At 39.6% G+C, this 20,037-nt stretch overlaps 1 protein-coding gene across 1 annotated transcript in view; it reads left to right on the top strand.

The window, feature by feature from the left end:
• The window catches only part of Poli (DNA polymerase iota), a 29,844-nt gene extending 12,560 nt beyond the window's left edge, over window positions 1–17,284 (top strand). The window contains exons 8-11 of the mRNA XM_045134975.1: window positions 12,755–12,882; window positions 13,263–13,462; window positions 15,852–15,993; window positions 16,790–17,284. Of these exons, the coding sequence (XP_044990910.1) occupies window positions 12,755–12,882; window positions 13,263–13,462; window positions 15,852–15,993; window positions 16,790–17,022 (703 nt within the window). The 3' untranslated portion in view covers window positions 17,023–17,284. The remainder of the gene's footprint in view (window positions 1–12,754; window positions 12,883–13,262; window positions 13,463–15,851; window positions 15,994–16,789) is intronic.
• The last annotated feature ends 2,753 nt before the right edge of the window (window positions 17,285–20,037 follow it).

Raw genomic sequence — 20,037 nt, forward strand, 5'->3', positions numbered from 1 at the left:
GCACCACCTTGTGCATCTGGCTTTATGTGGGTACTGGGGAATCAAACCTAGGGCCTTTGGCTTTGCAGAAAAGGACCTTAAACACTAAGTCATCTCTTCAGCCCCCCTCCCTTCCCTTTTATAAAAATATTTTCTTTATTAGAGAGAGAGAGAATGGGTATGCCAGGGCCTCTAACCATTGCAAATGGACTCCAGACGCATACACCACCTTGTGCATCTAGTTTATATGGGTACTGGGGAATCAAACCTGGGTCCTCAGGCTTTGCAGGTGAGCACTTTAACCACTAAGCAATCTTTCCATCCCTTAAAATTTTTTTTTTTTTCGAGGTAGGGTCTCACTCTGGCTCAGGCTGATCTGGAATTCACTATATAGTCTCAGGGTGGCCTCAAACTGTTGGTGATCCTCCTACCTCTGCCTCCCAAGTGCTGGGATTAAAGTCGTGTGTCACCATGCCTGGCTAAAATTTATTTTTATTTATTGTCTTTTTAATTTTTTTATGAGAGAGAGAATTGGCATTCCAGGACCTCCAGACAGTGCAGTAGAACTCCATATGCATGCACCACCTTGTACACATGTTTGAACTTGAACACTTGTATCATCTTGTACATCTGGCTTGCATTGAACTTGGAGAGTCGAACATGGGTCCTTAGGCTTTGCAGGCAAGCGCCTTAACCACTAAGCCATCTCTCCAGCCCTCCAGCCCTTTTTAAAAAATAAACAATAGGGCTGGAGAGATGGCTTAGTGGTTAAACGCTTGCCTGTGAAGCCTAAGGACCCTGGTTCGAGGCTCGGTTCCCCAGGTCCCACGTTAGCCAGATGCACAAGGGGGCGCACGCATCTGGAGTTTGTTTGCAGAGGCTAGAAGCCCTGGCGCGCCCATTCTCTCTCTCCCTCAATCTGTCCTTCTCCCTGTGTCTGTCACTCTCAAATAAATAAATAAATAAATAAAAATTAAAAAAAAATAAACAATAGTTTATTTATTTGAGAGAGAGAGAGAGAGAGAAAGAGGCTTATATATATGTATGGGAGAATGGGTACACCAGGGCTTCCTGCTGCTGCAAACAAACTCCAGATACATGTGTCACTTTGTGCATCTGGCTTTATGTGGGCAGTAGGGAATTGAACACAGGCTGGCAGGCTTTGCAAACAAGCACCTTTAACTGCTGAGCCATTTCTCCAGCCCGAGAAGGAAGTTACAATTTTTTATATGGCTATTAAAGAACCTTTGCCATTAACTTATACCTACTTGCTTTTCAATTAAAGAGGGGGAAAACCTTGGAGAGAAATAATACTATCACAGTTCTGAAACTCCTTATCTAGAAACAGGTATGAAAACTTGAAATGGTTTAGAATAGGCAGTTATTCAAGCAAGTAATGGAAGACCTTGGAGATACTGTGTAAAAGAAAATGGGTAAAGCAGAAGATAGCAGGTTTTTTTTCTTTTTTAAAAAAGAAAATGGAGTCAAAGGAAAGAATGGCTAAATGGGACTGTGTGAAGGACTGCAAATATCAACAAACAGATATGTATACAAACAGCACAACATAAACTAAGCACAAAGTTTAGTTTTCTGATGCTCTTTACCATCTATCATATATACACTTCTTACTACTTTATAGAAGAGCATAATCTCTTTTCCTCCATTACTTCATCTTTTTGTTATTGATTTTTTTTGTTTTTTTGAGGTAGGGTCTCACTCTAGCCCAGGCTGACCTGGAAGTCACCATGGAGTCGCAGGGTGGCCTCGAACTCACTGCGATCCTCCTACCTCTGCCTCTCGAGTGCTGGGATTAAAGGCGTGCGCCACCACGCCCGGCTGGAATATTTTTTTAATTAAGTAATGATGACTTTAAAGTTTTTTTTTTAATTAATTTATTTTAGAGAGAGAGGGAGAGAAATAGGCAGGTAGAGAGAGAGAGAGAGAATGGGCACTCCAGGGCCTGTAGCCACTGCAGAAAAATACCAGATGCATGTGCCCCCACGCATATACATCTGGCTTACTTGGGTTCTGGGGAATGTAACCTGGGTCCTTTGGCTTTGCAGGCAAGCACTTTAGCCGCTAAGCTATCTCTCGACCCCTTGTTAGAATTTTGTCAAATTGGTTTTGAGCAGTATTTTTCTGTAATGATTCTTGGAGGACAAACTATATGGGGGAAATAGGTTGGGTCTGACTGTAAGTCTCAGAAACCTGATGTTTTCTTGCCTTTCATGGCTGGAGTAGAGCCATGTGGCTGTATGAGGATGTGTATGTAAGCCAGACCTGGCTCACCTGTTTAAAGTACCCTGAAATGCTTGGTCATGGAAAACAGCTCTTCTATCCATAGAGAAACCACAAGCAGTGAGTCTTAAATAGTCTCTTAAAGAATTAATCCAGCCGGGCGTGGTGGCGCACGCCTTTAATCCCAGCACACGGGAGGCAGAGGTAGGAGGATTGCCATGAGTTCAAGGCCACCCTGAGATGACAGAGTCAATTCCAGGTCAGCCTGGACCAGAGTGAGACCCTACCTCGAAAAAAACAAAAACAAAGAATTAATCCAGAAGTGAGAACCATAAAGCATTTGCTACTATCTCGCTTATCAGTCCTGTTACATCACACCATGGCCCCTTATTTCAGTGACTGGGGTATAATAGCATCTAAGTGACTGGAATAAAAGTAGTTTCACATGTGTGTGTGATAAACATTTTTCTTATAGGGTATCTGATAATAAATTTTATAATTATGAAAGAAATGTAAACTGTATTTTAATCTATCCTCTAGGCAATAGTTTAAAATTGCTTAAGATTCAATCTTTTCCTTATATCTTTTAAAAAATATTTTAGCTGGGCATTGTGGCATACACCTTTAATTCCAGCGCTTTGGGAGGCAGAGGTAGGAGGATCACTGAGTTCCAGGTGATCTTGAGACTACATAGTAGATTCCAGGTCACTCTGAACTAGAGTGAGACCCTACCTCAAAAAACAAAGAGAATTTTTTCTTTACTTATTTGCAAGGTGGGGGGGGGATAGGTGCATCAGGGCCTCTGACACTGCAGATGAACTCCAGATGCATGCAGCGCTTTGTGCATCTGGCTTTATGTAGGTACTGAGGAATTGAACCTAGTCTATCAAGCATTTGGTCAAGTAGCACCTTTAACCACTGAACCATATCTACAGCCCCATCCTAATATGTCTTAATGGGTATATCACACTCTTTGAATTTATAATTAAAGAAGATCTATCAACTAGCAATATGTTTATAGGGACTACCTAAGACATTTTATTGTCCTAAGTAGTAAGAAGGAGAAAAATACATATTTACTACATAATGCATTTTTTAAGTTCAGACTCTCCATTTTAAATGTGTTCAAAACATTACACGGGCCATTTTAGGCTTGTGATTTGATTGTGTGTACATTGTATGCTCATAAAAGGGAAAATATTAGTCTTTAATGACATTTATTTTTCCAGTAATAAAATTTTCTACCTTTTAATACTTTATTTATTTGACAGAGAAAGGGAGAGAGATAGAATGGGTGTGCCAGGGCCTCCAGCCACTGCAAATGAACTTCAGATGCATGTGCCCCCTTGTGCATCTGGCTAATGTGGGTCCTGGGGAATTGAACCTGGGTCCTTTGGCTTTGTAGGCAAATGCCTTAACTGCTAAGCCATCGCTCCAGCCCCAAATTTTCTATAATTTACTTATTTGTGAGTGACAGATAGAGAGAGAAAGGCATATATATATATATAGAGAGAGAGAGAGAATGGGTGCACCAGGGTTGCCAGTTGCTGCAAATGAACTCCAGACATGTGTCCCCCCTTGTGCATCTGTCTAACATGGGTCCTGGGGAATCGAACCTCGAACGGGGGTCCTTAGGCTTCACAGGCAAGCGCTTAACAGCTAAGCCATCTCTCCAGCCCCAAATTTTCTATTTTTTAAGTATTTGTTTTTAATATTTATCTATTTATTTATTTGAGAGAGAGAGAGAGAGAGAGAGAGAGAGAGAGAATGGGTGCTCCAGGGCCTCCAGCCACTGCAAATGAACTCTAGACACATGCCCACCTGTGCAGCTTGCTAATGTGGTCATCGGAAAATTAAACCTGGGTCCTTAGGCTTTGCAGGCAAGTACCCCAACCACTAAGCCATCTCTCCAGCCCAACTATTTTTAAGTGAATTTTCATTAAATTATTAAAATTTTTGTTTTAGCATCAAAAAAGTCTTAATAGATAGAACTCTGTTTAAGATAATGTACACATGTGTTTATATTCTTTTTTTAAGTTTAAAAATAGTATGAAGAGCTCCTGGCCATGAGAAGGCAGGAAGGTGTAAAGTCCCTGTATTCTTTAAAAAAAATTTTTTTTTGTTTATTTATATTTATTTATTTGAGAGTGACAGAGAGGAGGAGGAGGAGGAGGAGGAGGAGAGAGAGAGAGAGAGAGAGAGAGAGAGAGAGAGAGAGAGAGAGAGAGAGGGGGGGAGAGAGAGAGAGAGAGAATGGGCACGCCAGGGCTTCCAGCCACTGCAAATGAACTTCAGACGCGTGTGCCCCCTTGGGCATCTGGCTAACGTGGGTCCTGGAGAATCGAGCCTTGAACCCGGGGTCCTTAGGCTTCACAGGCAAGCGCTTAACCACTAACCCATCTCTCCAGCCCATGTATTCTTAATTTAATATTTAATTGATCTTTCTGTTGCAGTTAGCTTTCTTATTGCTATGGCAAAACACCTGACTAAAAGTAGCTTATGGGAGGGTTAGGATTTCTTTCAGGCTTAACATTTTAGAGGAGAGGCTTCATCATGGCGCAGGAAGCTGGCTCACTTCATCACATGTCCATAGCAGAGGGAGATAGACTAGCCAAAACTCAAGCTGGCTCTGAACATATGATAGGATAGACTCAACCCTAACAACCAGTGACACTTCCTCCAACAGGGCACTGCCTACTGGAAACTAAATAGGAAGCTTAATCAGAAATACCATGGGGGACATTTACATACATACCACCATACTTTCAAAGTAGTGCTCTAATATTCAGTAATTTTACTTTTATTTTTTAAAATATTTTTTGTTTATTTTTATTTATTTGAGAGTGATAGAGAGAAAGAGGCAGAGACAGAGAGAATGGGTGCGCCAGGGCCTCCAGCCATTGCAAACAAACTCCAGATGCATGTGCCCCCTTGTGCATCTGGGTAACGTGGGTCCTAGGGAATCGAGCCTTGAACCAGGATCCTTAGGCTTCATAGGCAAGTGCGTAACCGCTAAGCCATCATTCCAGCCCATTACTTTTACTATAGCCTTGATTTTTGTGGTGATTTAAATGTTTCTCTTCAATCTTTTTTTTAAATTTTTTAAATTTTTATTAACATTTTCCATGATTATAAAATATATCCCATGGTAATTCCCTCCCTCCCCACCCCCACACTTTCCCCTTTGAAATTCCATTCTCCATCATATTACCTCCCCATTACAATCATTGTACTTACATATATACAATATCAACCTATTAAGTATCCTCCTCCCTTCCTTTCTCTTCCCTTTATCTCTCCTTTTTAACTTACTGGCCTCTGCTACCAAGTTTTTCCCTTCTCACGCAGAAGCCCAATCATCTGTAGCTAGGATCCACCTATGAGAGAGAACATGTGGCGCTTGGCTTTCTGGGCCTGGGTTACCTCACTTAGTATAATCCTTTCCAGGTCCATCTACTTTTCTGCAAATTTCATAACTTCATTTTTCTTTACCGCTGAGTAAAGCGGTATAAATTGTGCCACATCTTCATTATCCACTCATCAGTTGAGGGACATCTAGGCTGGTTCCATTTCCCAGGTATTATAAATTGAGCAGCAATAAACATGGTAGAGCATGTACTTCTAAGGAAATGAGATGAGTCCTTTGGATATATGCCTAGGAGTGCTATAGCTGGGTCATATGGTAGATCAATCTTTAGCTGTTTTAGGCACCTCCACACTGTTTTCCACAATGGCTGGACCAGATTGTATTCCCACCAGCAGTGTAGAAGGGTTCCTTTTTTTCCACATCCCCGCCAACATTTATGATCATTTGTTTTCATGATGGTGGCCAATCTGACAGGAGTGAGATAGAATCTCAAAGTAGTTTTAATCTGTGTTTCCCTGATGACTAGTGACATAGAACATTTTTTTAGATGCTTATATGCCATTCGTATTTCTTCCTTTGAGAATGCTCTATTTAGCTCCTTGGCCATTTTTTGATTGGCTTGTTTGATTCCTTATTATTTAACTTTTTGAGTTGCTTGTATATCCTAGATATTAATCCTCTATCAGATATAGAGCTGGCGAAGATTTTTTCCCATTCTGTAGGTTGCCTCTTTGCTTTTTTCACTGTGTCCTTTGCAGTGCAAAATCTTTGTAATTTCATGAGGTCCCAGTGATTAATCTGTGGTTTTATTGCCTGAGCAATTGGGGTTGTATTCAGAAAGTCTTTGCCAAGACCAATATGTTGAAGGGTTTCCCCTACTTTTTCCTCTAGCAGTTTCAGAGTTTCAGGTCTGATGTTAAGGTCTTTAATCCATTTGGACTTAATTCTTGTGCATGGCGAGAGAGAAGAATCTATTTTCATCCTTCTGCAGATATATATCCAGTTTTCCAAACACCATTTGCTGAAGAAGCTGTCTCTTCTCCAATGAGTATTTTTGGCATTTTTATCGAATATCAGGTGGCTCTAGCTACTTGGGCTTACAGCTGGGTCCTCTATTCTGTTCCACTGATCTACATGTCCGTTTTTGTGCCAGTACCATGCTGTTTTTGTTACTATGGCTCTGTAGTATAGGTTAAAATCAGGTATGGTGAAACCAGCCTTATTTTTGTTGCTCAGTATTATTTTAGATATTTGAGGTTTTTTGTGATTCCAAATGAATTTTTGGATTGTTTTTTTCTATTTCCATGAAGAACGCCTTTCGAATTTTGATAGGGATTGCATTAAATGTGTAGATTGCTTTAGGTAAGATTGCCATTTTCACAATATTGATTCTTCCAATCCAGGAACAAGGGATGTTTCTCCACTTTCTAGTGTCTTCTGCAATTTCTCACATGAGTGTTTTAAAGTTCTCATTGTAGAGATTCTTTACTTCCTTGGTTAGGTTTATTCCAAGGTACTTTATTTATTTATTTTTTTCTTGATGCAATTGTGAATGGGAGTGATTCTCTGATTTCATCCTCTGTGTTTGTTGTTAGCATATATGAAGGCTACTGATTTCTGTGTATTTATTTTATATCTTGCTACATTGCTGTAGGTTTTGATCAGCTCTAACAGTTTTCTGGTAGAGTCTTTAGGGTCCTTTATGTATAGAATCATGTCATCTGCAAATAATGATAAGTTGATCTCTTCCTTTCCAATTTGTATCCCTTTTATGTGTGCTCTTGCCTTATTGCTATGTCTAAGACTTCCCAAACTATATTAAATAAAAGTGGGGGCAGTGGACACCCTTGTCTTGTTCCTGATTTTAGTGGAAAAGCTTCCAGTTTTTCCCCATTTAGTAATATGTTGGGTGTAGGTTTTCATAAACATCTCTTATTATATTGAGATATGTTCCTTCTATTCCCAGTCTCTGTAGGACTTTTATCATGAAGGGATGTTGGATTTTGTCGAATGCTTTCTCTGCGTCTAATGAGATGATCATGTGGTTTTTGTCCTTCAACCTGTTTATGTAATGTATTACATTTATAGATTTGCGTATGTTGAACCATCCCTGCATCTCTGGGATAAAGCCTACTTGGTCAGGGTGAATGATCTTTTTGATATACTCTTGTATTCTGTTTGCCAATATTTTGTTGAGAATTTTTGCATCTATGTTCATGAGGGAGATTGGTCTGTCATTTTCTTTTTTTGTTCTATCTTTGCTTGGTTTGGTGTCAGGGTGATGCTGGCCTCATAGAAGGAGTTTGGTAGAATTCTTTTTCTATTTCCTGGAAAAGCTTAAGAAGCAATGGTGTTAGCTCTTCCTTAAAGGTCTGGTAAAATTCAGCAGTGAATCCATCCAGGCCTGGGCTTTTTTTAGTTGGGAGATTATTGATAACTGTTCGGATCTCCATGTTTGTTATAGGTCTATTTAAGTGATTAATCTCATTTTGATTTAATTTAGATAGGCCATATAGATCAAGGAAATCATCCATTTCTTTCAGATTTTCATACTTTGTGGAGTATATGCTTTTATAGTATGTCCCTATGATTTTTTGAATTTCTCTGGAATCTGTTGTGATGTTACCTTGTTCATCTCCAATTTTATTAATTTGTGTCTCTTCTCTCTTTCTTTTGGTCAGATTTGCTAAGGGTTTATCAATCTTGTTTATCCTTTCAAAGAACCAACTCTTTGTTTCATTAATTCTTTGGATTTTTTTTTTTTTGTTTCTATTTCATTAATTTCTGCCCTAATCTTTATTATTTCTTCTCATCTACTGATTTTTGGTTTGCCTTGTTCTCCTTTTTCCAAGGCTTTAAGGTGAAACATTAGGTCGTTTACTTGCAACCTTTCTAATTTCTTAATATAGGCACTTAAGGCTATAAATTTACCTCTTAGAACTGCCTTCATTGTGTCCCAGAGATTTTGGTATGTTGTGTTCTTATTATCATTTGACTCTATAAATTTTTTGATTTCCTTCTTGATTTCTTCATTGACCCATTCATCATTTAGTAGTGTATTGTTTAGTTTCCATGATTTTGTGTATGCTCTGTAGCCTTTCTTGCTACTGATTTGTAGTTTAATTCCATTGTGGTCAGACAGAATGTAAGGAATTATTTCAATTTTCCTGAATTTGTTAAGATTTGCTTAGTGTCCTAATATATGGTCTATTTTAGAGAATGCTCCATGTGCTGCTGAAAAGAATGTATATTCTGTAGCCTTTGGATGAAATGTCCTATATATATCTGTTAGGTTCATTCCTTCTATGACCTCATTTAGTCCAGATGCCTCTCTGTTTATTTTTTCCTGGGATGACCTGACAATTGATGAGAGTGGGGTGTTAAAGTCACCCACCACCACTGTGTTTGGTGTTATCTGTGACCTTAGTTCTAATAGTGTTTGTTTGATGAATTTGGGAGCCCCCATGTTAGGTGCATATATGGTTAGGATTGTAATGTCCTCCTGTTGGAGTGTGCCCTTAATCAATATAAAGTGACCTTCCTTATCTTTCTTGACTAACATTGGACTAAAGTCTACCTTGTCCGATATTAGGATAGCAACCCCTGCTTGTTTTCTAGGCCCATTTGCTTGAAACACCGTCTTCCAACCTTTCACCCTAATATAATGTCTATCTTTTGTAGAAAGGTGAGTTTCTTGGAGACAACAAATTGTAGGATCCTGCTTTTTAACCCAGCCTGCAAACCTATGTCTTTTCTTTGGGGCATTGAGGCCGTTGATATTAAGAGTTATTACTGAAAGGTGTGCATTTATGTTTGCCATTTTTTTTTTTTTTTTTTTTTTTTTTGGTGGTTCCTGTTCTACCTGTGCTCCCTTGTGTTAACTAGTATTTGAGTATTGCTTGTTTTTTCTAGGTTCCTTATATGTGTGCTTTTCCTTTTCTTCAGCATGGAGGATTCTATCAAGTATTTTCTATAGAGCTGGTTTTGTCTTCAAATACTCCTTTAACTTGCTTTTGTCATGGAATGTCCTTATTTCTCCATCTATTTGAATGGATAACTTTGCAGGAAAAAAGTAACCTTGGTTGACAGTTGTTTTCTTTCAGAACTTGGAATATATCACTCCAAGCCCTTCTGGCTTTAAAAGTTTGTGTTGAATAGTCTGCTGTAATCCTGATGGGCTTGCTTTTGTAGGCAACTTGATTTTTCTCTCTAACTGCTTTCAATATTTTTTCTTTGGTGTGTGTGTTTGGAAGTTTGAGTATAATATGTCTAGGAGAGAGGTTCTTTCCAGGTTTTGGTTGGCTGGGGTTCTAAAGGCTTCCTGTATCTGCATTGGTACCTCTTTCCCAATTTGGGGGAAGTTTTCTTCTATGATTTTGTTGAGGACGCCTACTATGCCTTTGGAGTGGAATTCTTCTCCTTCTGCTATGCCCTGAATTCTTATATTGGATTTTTTCATAGTGTCCCGAATATCTTGAAATTCCCGCTCATACTTTTCTATAAGTTTGTCTTTCTGTTTGTTGGACTGTATTAGATCTGCCACCTAGTCTTCTAGCTTAGATATTCTGTCCTCTCCCTCATCCATCCTACTGGTGAGATTTTCTACAGAGTTTTTTATTTCATTAACTGTGTTCTTCATTGCTAATAATTCTGTCTGGTTTTTCTTTATTATTTCTATTTCCTTATTTATGTCTTGTATTGCCTTCTTTATTTCATTAAATTGGTGTCCTGTGTCTTCTTTGATTCCTTTGATTTCTTCTTTGATTCTTTTGATTTGTTCTTTGACCTCTTTGAACATATTTATAATCATTCTTTTAACTCTTTCTCAGGCATTTCCTCTAACTCGTTCTCACTGGAGGACATTTCTGATGCATTAATACTTTTAGGTGGATTTATATCGTCTTGCTTTTTAGTGTTTCTTGTGTTATAATGTATGTATTTTTGCATCTTGGATTAAGTTAATGCTTGGATTTTCTAGCTAGCTGGGTATTCTTAGCTATATCAATTGATTTGATGTTATATATTTTCAGGGTAGGAGTTTAAGGTGTTAGGTGTGGCTCTTAAGACTTTCAGAGTATCCACAAAGGTTTTCCTAGGGGTTGAGTTTACCTGCTATGGGAGTATTCAAGCAGGCTGAGTGGAATAAAATACAGGTAGATTCTAAAATTTAACTAAACACTGTACACATTCAATCAAAAACAGCACTGAGTATTTATGCAAGAATAGTTATTATAACAACTAGATCCTCTATCAACAAAGTGATTAAGATTTCTGGTCTGTTGAGGTATCCAAGTCAGCTTGCGACCAAGTGAGACCCTTCCCTGGTGCAATCCCAGTTACCTTGGATGATTTTGGTCTCAATCAAGTTGCTGGCTGAGTCTTTGGGCTGCTGTTCTGATTTCTGGAGCTGGGCACTGGCTTTTCCTGCGGGGCAAACCAAGCCTGGCAAGTGTGGCCCTGCCGATCAGCACCCCTGCTGCTGGAACTGCTGCTGCTAAAGCTGCTGCTGCTGGGCCCACCGCTGCTGCTGATGCCTCTGCTGTAGCTGCCACTGCTTGAGCCACCACTGCTGCTGAAGCTGCTGCTGCTGTGTCCACTGCCGCTGCTGCCACTGAAGCTGCTGCTGCGGGATCTGGCGCTGCTGCCGCGACTGGAGCTGCTACTGCTGGGGCCGCTATTACCGGTGCTGGAGCCACTGATGTTGCTGCTGAATTCTGCTCCTGCTTGGGTCCTGCTGTTGGCTCAAGTTGGCGTGGCCAGGTCCCGGGACCGCTGCTTTGTTTGCCGGAGCTGGGCTCTGGTGGTGGTGGAGGGGAGGGAGCTGCAGCTGCTCTGGTTTTCTCACTGCTCCACGTGTTCCTCTACCTTGTGGTCTGCTCCTCTGTTGCTCACTGCTGCTCTCCCTTCATGTTTCCTGAGCTGCGGAGAGCGCCAGTGTGAGTGGAAGCTCCCGCACTTGGCTTTTCCTGCGGCTGGAGCCGAGTCTGGCTGCTTTCTGTTGCGCTGCCACCCCCGTGGTTGGCGGAGCTGCCACAGCCACTTTTGCCGGCCTGTGCATGCTCTGGATCTCTTCTACTTCTCCGCTGCTGCTTCAGTTTCCTATACACCTCACTTTTTAGTAAAAGTGTGTATTTTGCTGAGTGTTTTTGGTCTTTTTTCCACCCTAGGCTGCTTTGGCGTGGTACCTATGCCGCCATCTTAACCGGAAGTCTCCAATCTTGTTTTAAATTTTTGTTTTGGTTTATTTTTATTTACTTATTTGAGAGTGACAGAGAACGAGGCAGAGAGAGAGAGAGAGAGAGAGAGAGAGAGAGAGAGAGAGAGAGAGAGGGAATGGGTGTGGGCTTCCAGCCACTGCAGACAAATTCCAGATGTGTGTGCCCCCTTGTGCATCTGGCTAATGTGGGTCCTAGGTAATTGGGCCTCGAACCGGGGTCCTTAGGCTTCACAGGCTTAACCGCTAAGCCATCTCTCCAGCCCTTTTCAATCTATTTGAAGTGTCCTTTAACATAAGTAATTTCATTGTGTAAAAAATTGTAAAAATTGCTGGGCATGATGGCACACACCTTTAATCCCAGTACTTGGGTGGCAAAGATAGGTGGATCATTGTGAGTTTGAGGCCACCTTGAGACTACATAGTGAATTCCAGGTCAGCCTTGGCTACAGCAAGAACCTACCTCAAAAAAAAAAAAAAACTTAAAAATTATCTCTTAATTTTGCATTTACTTGCTTCTGTCAGATATCTTGTAGTTTTAATATGTTGCAATAATGTTTTGGATTATATCTCATATATTTTCTCACTGCATTCAATTTTTAGTGAGGCCTCTTTTTGAGTTTTATATATAAAGTATCAAAGCTTTAGTGCATAGACTTTGACTTTTTTTTTTTTTTTTAAGGTAGGGTCTCACTCTAGCTCATTTGGGTCTGGAATTCAGAGCAGCAATCCTCCTACCTCTGTCTTCCGAGTGCTGTGATTAAAGGCATGCACCACTGTGCCTGGCTGAGCTATGTTTTTGGTTATTCTTGAACTTTTACTGCTTAATATTGAGTTTTATACTGTAATTATTATAGTACCATCATATGACAGTTTTTAATAAATAAGGTATTAGATCATTTAAAATTTTTAATACATTTTCTAACTCCTTGTTCCTTTTTATCATTTGTTTTTAGACTATACAAAGATGGAAGGAAGCCCCATACAGTGAGATTAGTAATCCGCCGGTATTCTGAGCAGCACCATAGTCGTGAGAGTCGGCAGTGTCCTATTCCATCACACATTATTCAGAAGCTAGGGCCAGGTATGGACTTTTTGGGGTGTGTGTGTGTGTTTCCCATTTTTTTCAAGCCCAGGATGACCTGGAATTTACTGTGTAGTCTCAAGGTGGCCTCAAACTCACAGTGATCCTCCTACCTCTGCCTCCGAAGTGTGGGATTAAAAGGCATGAGCCACCACACCTGACACCCAACATTTTTTTAAAAATAAATAATACAAGTACAGACTTAAGAGTGTTTCCAACTTCAAATGGAACAAAACTATGATAATTATCTAGTATAAGTTTAGTAAATAACATTAAAATGGGATATTAATTTCCTTATCTAAGCAATATAAATTATATTAAGCATTTCACAATTAAGATGCCATTTGTTTAGATATTGTCTCCTTTAATATTTTATTTAGGAAGTTATGATGTGATAACCCCAATGGTTGATATACTTATGAAACTTTTTCGAAATATGGTGAATGTGAAGATGCCATTTCACCTTACTCTTCTAAGTGTGTGCTTCTGTAACCTCAGAGCATTCAGTACTGCTAAGAAGGGGCCCATGGATTATTACCTAACACCATCCTTAATTTCACATTCTGGCAAGAGCAATTTTGTAAGTATATTCTTTTAAATGTTTTATTTTTTATTTGAGAGAGAGAAGGGCAGCCAGAGAGAAAGAGGCAGAGACAGAGATAATGGGCGCACCAGGGCCTCTAGGCACTGTAAATGAACTCCAGACACATGTGCCACCTTGTGCATCTGTCTTATGTGGGTACTGGAGAGTCAAACCTGGGTTCTTAGGTTTCGCAGGCAAGTGCCTTAACTGCTAAGCCATCTCTCCAACCCAATTTTTTAAGTATACTCTTGTTTGTCCAGATTTATAAATGCGTTCTTCCTGGATCTCTATAGTTACAGTACAAATCTAAATGTATATTTATTTACTGTTATTTAGAGATTTTGAGGGGGCATTCTTGTTTGGATGGTTGACTTGTTTATAATGCCTGTTAGTGTGGTTGTTGGCCTTAAATATGTTGTCATATAAGAAGAAAGCATAAGCCTTACTGGGTAGGAGAGAACCATGTTTCCCTGTTTGGAAAGTATTAGTGCATTTTCCAGTGGTACAGGACCAATATAAATATTGGCTCATGAATGTAAAAACATTTCCAGAATTTATAAATCAAATCTTTTGGTCTGTTCAATTTATATATGAGCTATCAGCACCCTTTCTATAGTTTAATAAAACTAAATTTTCTTAGCTTTGAAACTATACTGAGCTCTAAAGTGATACTGACAGAATTTGCTATTTATTTTATAACTGTAAGTGTGATCTGGGCATGGTGGCTTTCACTTTTAATCCTAGTACTTAGGAGGCTGAGAAAGGAGGACTGACATGAATTTAATGGCAACTGAGACTATAGAGTGAAACCATATCTTAAAAAACAAAAGATAAGGGCTGGAGAGATGGCTTAGCGGTTGAGCACTTGCCTATGAAGCCTAAGGACCCCGGTTTGAGGCTCGATTCCCCAGGACCCACGTTAGCCAGATGCACAAGGGGGCGCACGCGTCTGGAGTTCCTTTGCAGCGGCTGGAGGCCCTGGCGCGCCCATTCTCTCTCTCTTCCTCTTTCTCTCTGACTGTCACTGTCAAATAAATAAATGAAAATAAGCAAAAAAAATATTAAAAACAAAACAAAAACAAAAAACAAAAAAAAGATAAGGGGTTGGAGAGATGGCTTAGTGGTTAAGTGCTTGCCTGTGAAGCCTGAGGACCAAAGGGGAAAAATGTATGTAAATTTTGCATTTTAGCAGGAATACTCTTTTTTAAAAATTTTTTTTTTTAATTTATTTATTTGAGAGCGACAGACACAGAGGGAAAAACAGATAGAGGGAGAGGGAGAGAATGGGCGCACCAGGGCTTCCAGCCTCTGCAAACGAACTCCAGATGCGTGCGCCCCCTTGTGCATCTGGCTAACGTGGGACCTGGGGAACCGAGCCTTGAACCGGGGTCCTTAGGCTTCACAGGCAAGCGCTTAACTGCTAAGCCATCTCTCCAGCCCGTAAATTCTGCATTTTAAATAATCTGTAGAATGGGCCGGGCATGGCGGTGCCTGCCTTTAATCCCAGTCCTTGGGAGGCAGAGGTAGGAGGATCATTGTGAGTTTGAGGCCACCCTGAGACTGCGTAGTGAATTACAGGTCAGCCTGAGCTGGAGTGAGACCCTACCTTGAAAAAACAAATAAAAAAAAATCTGTAGAATGGAAATTAAAGGTTCCTTTTTTACAGTGGCATTAGAGGGGGAAAATGTCAAAACGACCTTGCATATCTGGAATGTACTAGGTACTCAATAAATATATATAATAATTTAAAATTCTCCCTTTACAGTACTGAAGTTACTATGGTATTAATAGTACTATAGCTGTATTTGAGTGTATACATTAAAAGTAGAAAATTCAAGTAAAAATTTTATAGAAAAATATGCAAATTTGGATTGAAAATGTTTGTAAACTTTTATGTAAATGTGGAATAGTATATCTAACAAATGGCATGCTTTTACCATGAGTATTTTTCTTTGTTAATTGTTACTGGTAATTTTTGGAAAGCCAGTTCTTGTCTACACATGTATTTTATTTAAATACCTTTAAGTGAATTGCTTACTTTTCTTACATCAGTCTGCTTTAATTTACAGATTTGAATGTTTGAAAATATATGTGTTGAGATCTTTTTCTAGTCCCTAAATGCATATTTATTTCCTTCTCAATGTTAGTAGGAAGGAAGGTCTTCCTGGTTTCTGAGTAAAGAAGTACACACTGGTGACTAATAGTGATGGATTAGTCACTTCTAGTTTGCAACTGACCAGAAAAGGTTCAAAGTGCTAAGTGGGTTGTAACATTTAGTTAGGTAACAGCTATAAGTGTATAAGCATAGCTGTAGGTGTACCTCAGCAGCAGCAGTGATATTTAAAAGATAACATGTCTAAATCATTCTGTTTTTCTTGTGTCCTAGAAAATGAAAGACACGCACATGGAAGATTTTTGTAAAGAGAAGAAAGGAAATTGGGAATGTTTACCAGGTGGAAGAATTGAAAGTACAAGAACTGGGGAATCTTCATCACATAGCACAAAGTTTTCTAAAGAAAAAGACATGGGTGAATTTCCACTTTACTTACTTCCTGATGGTATTGATCAAGGAGTCTTGTTTGGGCTGGAGAGATGGCTTAGCCGTTAAGGCATTTGCCTGCAAAGCCAAATGACCCAGGTTCGATTCCCTAGGACCCACATAAGCCAGATGCACAAGGGGCACATGCGTCTTGGTTTCTTTTGCATTGGCTACGGGCCCTGGCATGCCCATTCTGTCTCTCTCTCTCCTCTCTCTGCTTGCAACTAAATAAATAAAATTTAAAAGAAAACTCCCCCTTCGCCCAGGTAGGGTCTCACTCTAGCCCAGGCTGGCCTGGAATTCACTGTGTATTCTCAGGGTGGCCTCAAACTCATGGCAATCCTCCTACCTCTGCCTCCCAAGTGCTGGGATTAAAGGTGTGGGCCACCACGCCTAGCTTTGATCAAGAAGTCTTTAAGCAACTTCCAGGAGATATTCAAGAAGAAATCCTTCTTGAAAAAAACTAAAGAAAAATTCCAGGGTAAAGGCAGTTTAAGTTGCTTATTGCACGGTTCTAGAGGCATAGTGTCTTTCTTTTCTACAAAATACAAGATAATCCCTTGAGCCCTAGAGTTAAGATGTGCAATAACAAGCAGGTATCCTGTGTGTCTCCCTGCCAACCAGCAGTATCCAGTAGCTTCTCTTGTCCATCTTACTGAAAAGATCATTCATATTATATGGACAGCTGGTTAAAAGATGAACAGACGAGTCAAGAACCTAAAACATCACAAGGATTGTACTTTTCTAGTGTAAACCCTGCTATTTCTTTTTCCATTCATTTTCAGATTTGCAGACTGAGCAACTTGTCTCCAAAAACAAAACTACAGATAGCCATAAGCAAACATTAACAACAACCTGTCATCAAGGACTTATAGAAAATAGAGAGCAAGATTCTGCTCGTGAAAAAATTACTTTTCCATTTGATGTTGATCTTCAAGTCTTCTATGAATTACCAGAAGAGGTACAGCAAGAACTGTTAGCTGAGTGGAAGAGAACTGGACCACAGTCCACACTGTAAATACTCAAGATCAGAAAAAAGGTCTAAAAAGTGAGGGAATTATTATTTTCATATTAGCAGTTTTATAAGCTCTTAATTAAACCCTAATATTCAGTAATATAGAAATCCAGTGTAAATGTTCCAAATAAAGCAAGAATATCGACAGAAAGTAAATTCTGGTATGAAGCAGAGTAATACTCATTAATTAAGCAATGATGTAAAATATTTTCTTATTCCTATAGCTATTTGATATTGCTTTCCAATAAAAGGAAAATCATAGTCAGCAGTAGTACATTTTCTATAAGTCAAGAGGGTGTATATGTGCCTGCATGCAAAATATACTCATCAAAGCATTGCTATTCTAGGCTAAAGAACAGTTTTATATTTTATTTATTTGTTTATTTTTTGTAAAATACAGAATATATCAAGAGATTTAGTCTAGTAGGAAATCCAGTAGTCATATAAGCTATTAAAAATGTAAATGTTGGGCTGGAGAGATGGCTTAGTGGCTAAGGCACCTGCCTGGAAAGCTGAAGGACTCAGGTTCAATTCCCCAGGACCCACCTAAGCCAGATGCAAAAGGTAGCACATGCATGTGGAATTCATTTGCAGTGACTGGAGGCCCTGATGTGCCCATTCTCTCTATATATCTGCCGTTCTCTCTAAAATAAATAAATAAGAACAAATGTCTTTGGTATAAACATTACACACAGTTTCATTTTATTTTTTTTAAAGAAAGTAGGGTCTGGGCTGGGGAAATGGCTCAAGAGTTAAAGGCACTTGCTGCAAAGCCTGCTGGCCTTGATTTAATTCCCCCATACCCATGTAAAGCCAGATGCACAAAGTGGTACTTGCATCTGAAGTTTGTTTACAGCCCTTATGCGTGCGCACACACACACACACACACACATACACACAATCACTCTCTTTCCCTTCCTCCTCCTCCTCTCCCTTATTTTTTGGTAAGTAAATAAAAACATCTTTAAAAATAGGGTATGTAGCGTAGGCTTCCCTCATACTTGGAATCCTCATTCCTCAACCTCCTGAGTGCTAAGACTATAGTCATGTACCACTATGCCAAACTAACAAATTGACTCCTAAAATAGCAAAGGTAGTGTACATTCACCTACCAGTTTTTCACACTTAGAGCCTACTACAGTGCCCAACACACAAAGGATATTCAGTAAATGTTGAAAGAAAGAAAGATGAATAAATGGTGTGGCCAATGCCAGAGTGGGAGTTTGGTAGTGAGAGGCGTATGTAGATATTCGTAGAAGGAACTATACACAAATATAGTAAGATGCAGATGGACATTAGGAATGTAAGGAGATGGGTCTATGAGAATACTTTTTTTTTTAAATTTTTTATTTATTTATTTGAGAGTGACAGACACAGAGAGAAAGACAGATAGAGGGAGAGAGAGAGAATGGGTGCGCCAGGGCTTCCAGCTTCTGCAAACGAACTCCAGATGCGTGCGCCCCCTTGTGCATCTGGCTAACGTGGGACCTGGGGAACCGAGCCTCGAACCGGGGTCCTTAGGCTTCACAGGCGAGTGCTTAACCGCTAAGCCATCTCTCCAGCCCTATGAGAATACTTTTAATGTAAGAAATCCATTTTTAAAAAATAATCAGTCTAGAGTGTATAAGAGCAATAGATGATGTTTTGTTGTTTTTCATCTCTACATTGGGACGAATTCAAGGAAGTAATGTCAACAACAGTCAAACCATTATTAAATGGTGGGTATTCTCTCCCATACATAGTTAATACCTTTTTCTCTGCCTGTCAGTTAAAAGAAATTGCAAAAATGATTGAGAACATACTAAAATTTGTAAGAATGTTTCTAGACTGAGCTAGGCGTAGTGATACACTCCTTTAATCCCAGCAATTGGGAAGCAGAGGTAGAAGGATTGCTGTGAGTTGTGAGGCCAGCCTGTGTCCACAGAATTCCATGTTAGCCTGGGCTAGAGTGAGATCCTACCTTGAAAAAGAACAAAAAATAATAAAAAAAAAGAATGTTTCTAGAATATCAAAGTATCAGTATTCAATTAGAAGTGTCTCAAGGCTGTAGTATTTATAGATAGACAGTCTAAAGAAAACACTTAACAGTTACAACTGTGAATTAAAAGCAACTTAGAAAAGGCTGGAGAAGCTGGGCATGGTGGCCCACACCTTTAGTACCAGCACTTGGGAGGTAGAGGTAGGAGGATTGCCCTAAGTGTGAGGCTACCCTGAGAGTACACAGTGAATTCCAGGTCAGCATGGGCTAGAGTAAAACCTTACCTTACAAAGGGGCTGGAGACATGTCTTAGTAGTTAAGGTGCTGTCTGCGAAGGCTGAGGATCCAGGTTCGATTCCCCAGTGCCTATGTAAGCCAGATGCACAAGGTGGTGCATGCATCTGGAGTTCATTTGCAGGGGCTGAAGGCCCTTGTATGCCCATTTTCTTTCTGCCTCTTTTTCTTTCTCAAATAAATAAATAAATGAGATTATTTTTAAAAGTAGCTTAAAAACTTTCTACCAGTCAGGAAATTTTTAGATTTATTATAATTTGAAAATTCCCTATCTATTAAAATTTTAGCAGTTTTTCTCCTCCTCCTCCTCCTCCTTCTTCTTCTTCTTTTTTTTTTTTTTTTTGAGGGAGGGTCTCACTTTGGCCCAGGCTGACCTGGAATTCACTATGTAGTCTTAGGGTAGCCTTGAACTCATGACAATCTTCCTACCACTGCCTCCAAAGTGCTAGGATTAAAGGCATGTGCCACCACATCTGGCTTCTTTTTCTTTAAAAAATTTTTTATTGGGCTGGAGAGATGGCTTAATGATTAAGTGCTTGCCTGTGAAGCCTAAGGACCCTGGTTCGAGGCTCAATGCCCCAGGACCCACATAAGCCAGATGCACAAGGTGGTACATGCATCTCGAGTTCATTTGCAGTGGCTGGAGGCTCTGGTGCACCCATTCTCTCTCTGCCTCTTTCTCTGTCTGTGGCTCTCAAATAAATAAAAATAAACAAAAAAATTAAAAAAAATATTGACAACTTCTA

Source organism: Jaculus jaculus, chromosome 15 (assembly GCF_020740685.1).
Source record: "Jaculus jaculus isolate mJacJac1 chromosome 15, mJacJac1.mat.Y.cur, whole genome shotgun sequence".
Lineage (NCBI taxonomy): Eukaryota > Metazoa > Chordata > Mammalia > Rodentia > Dipodidae > Jaculus > Jaculus jaculus.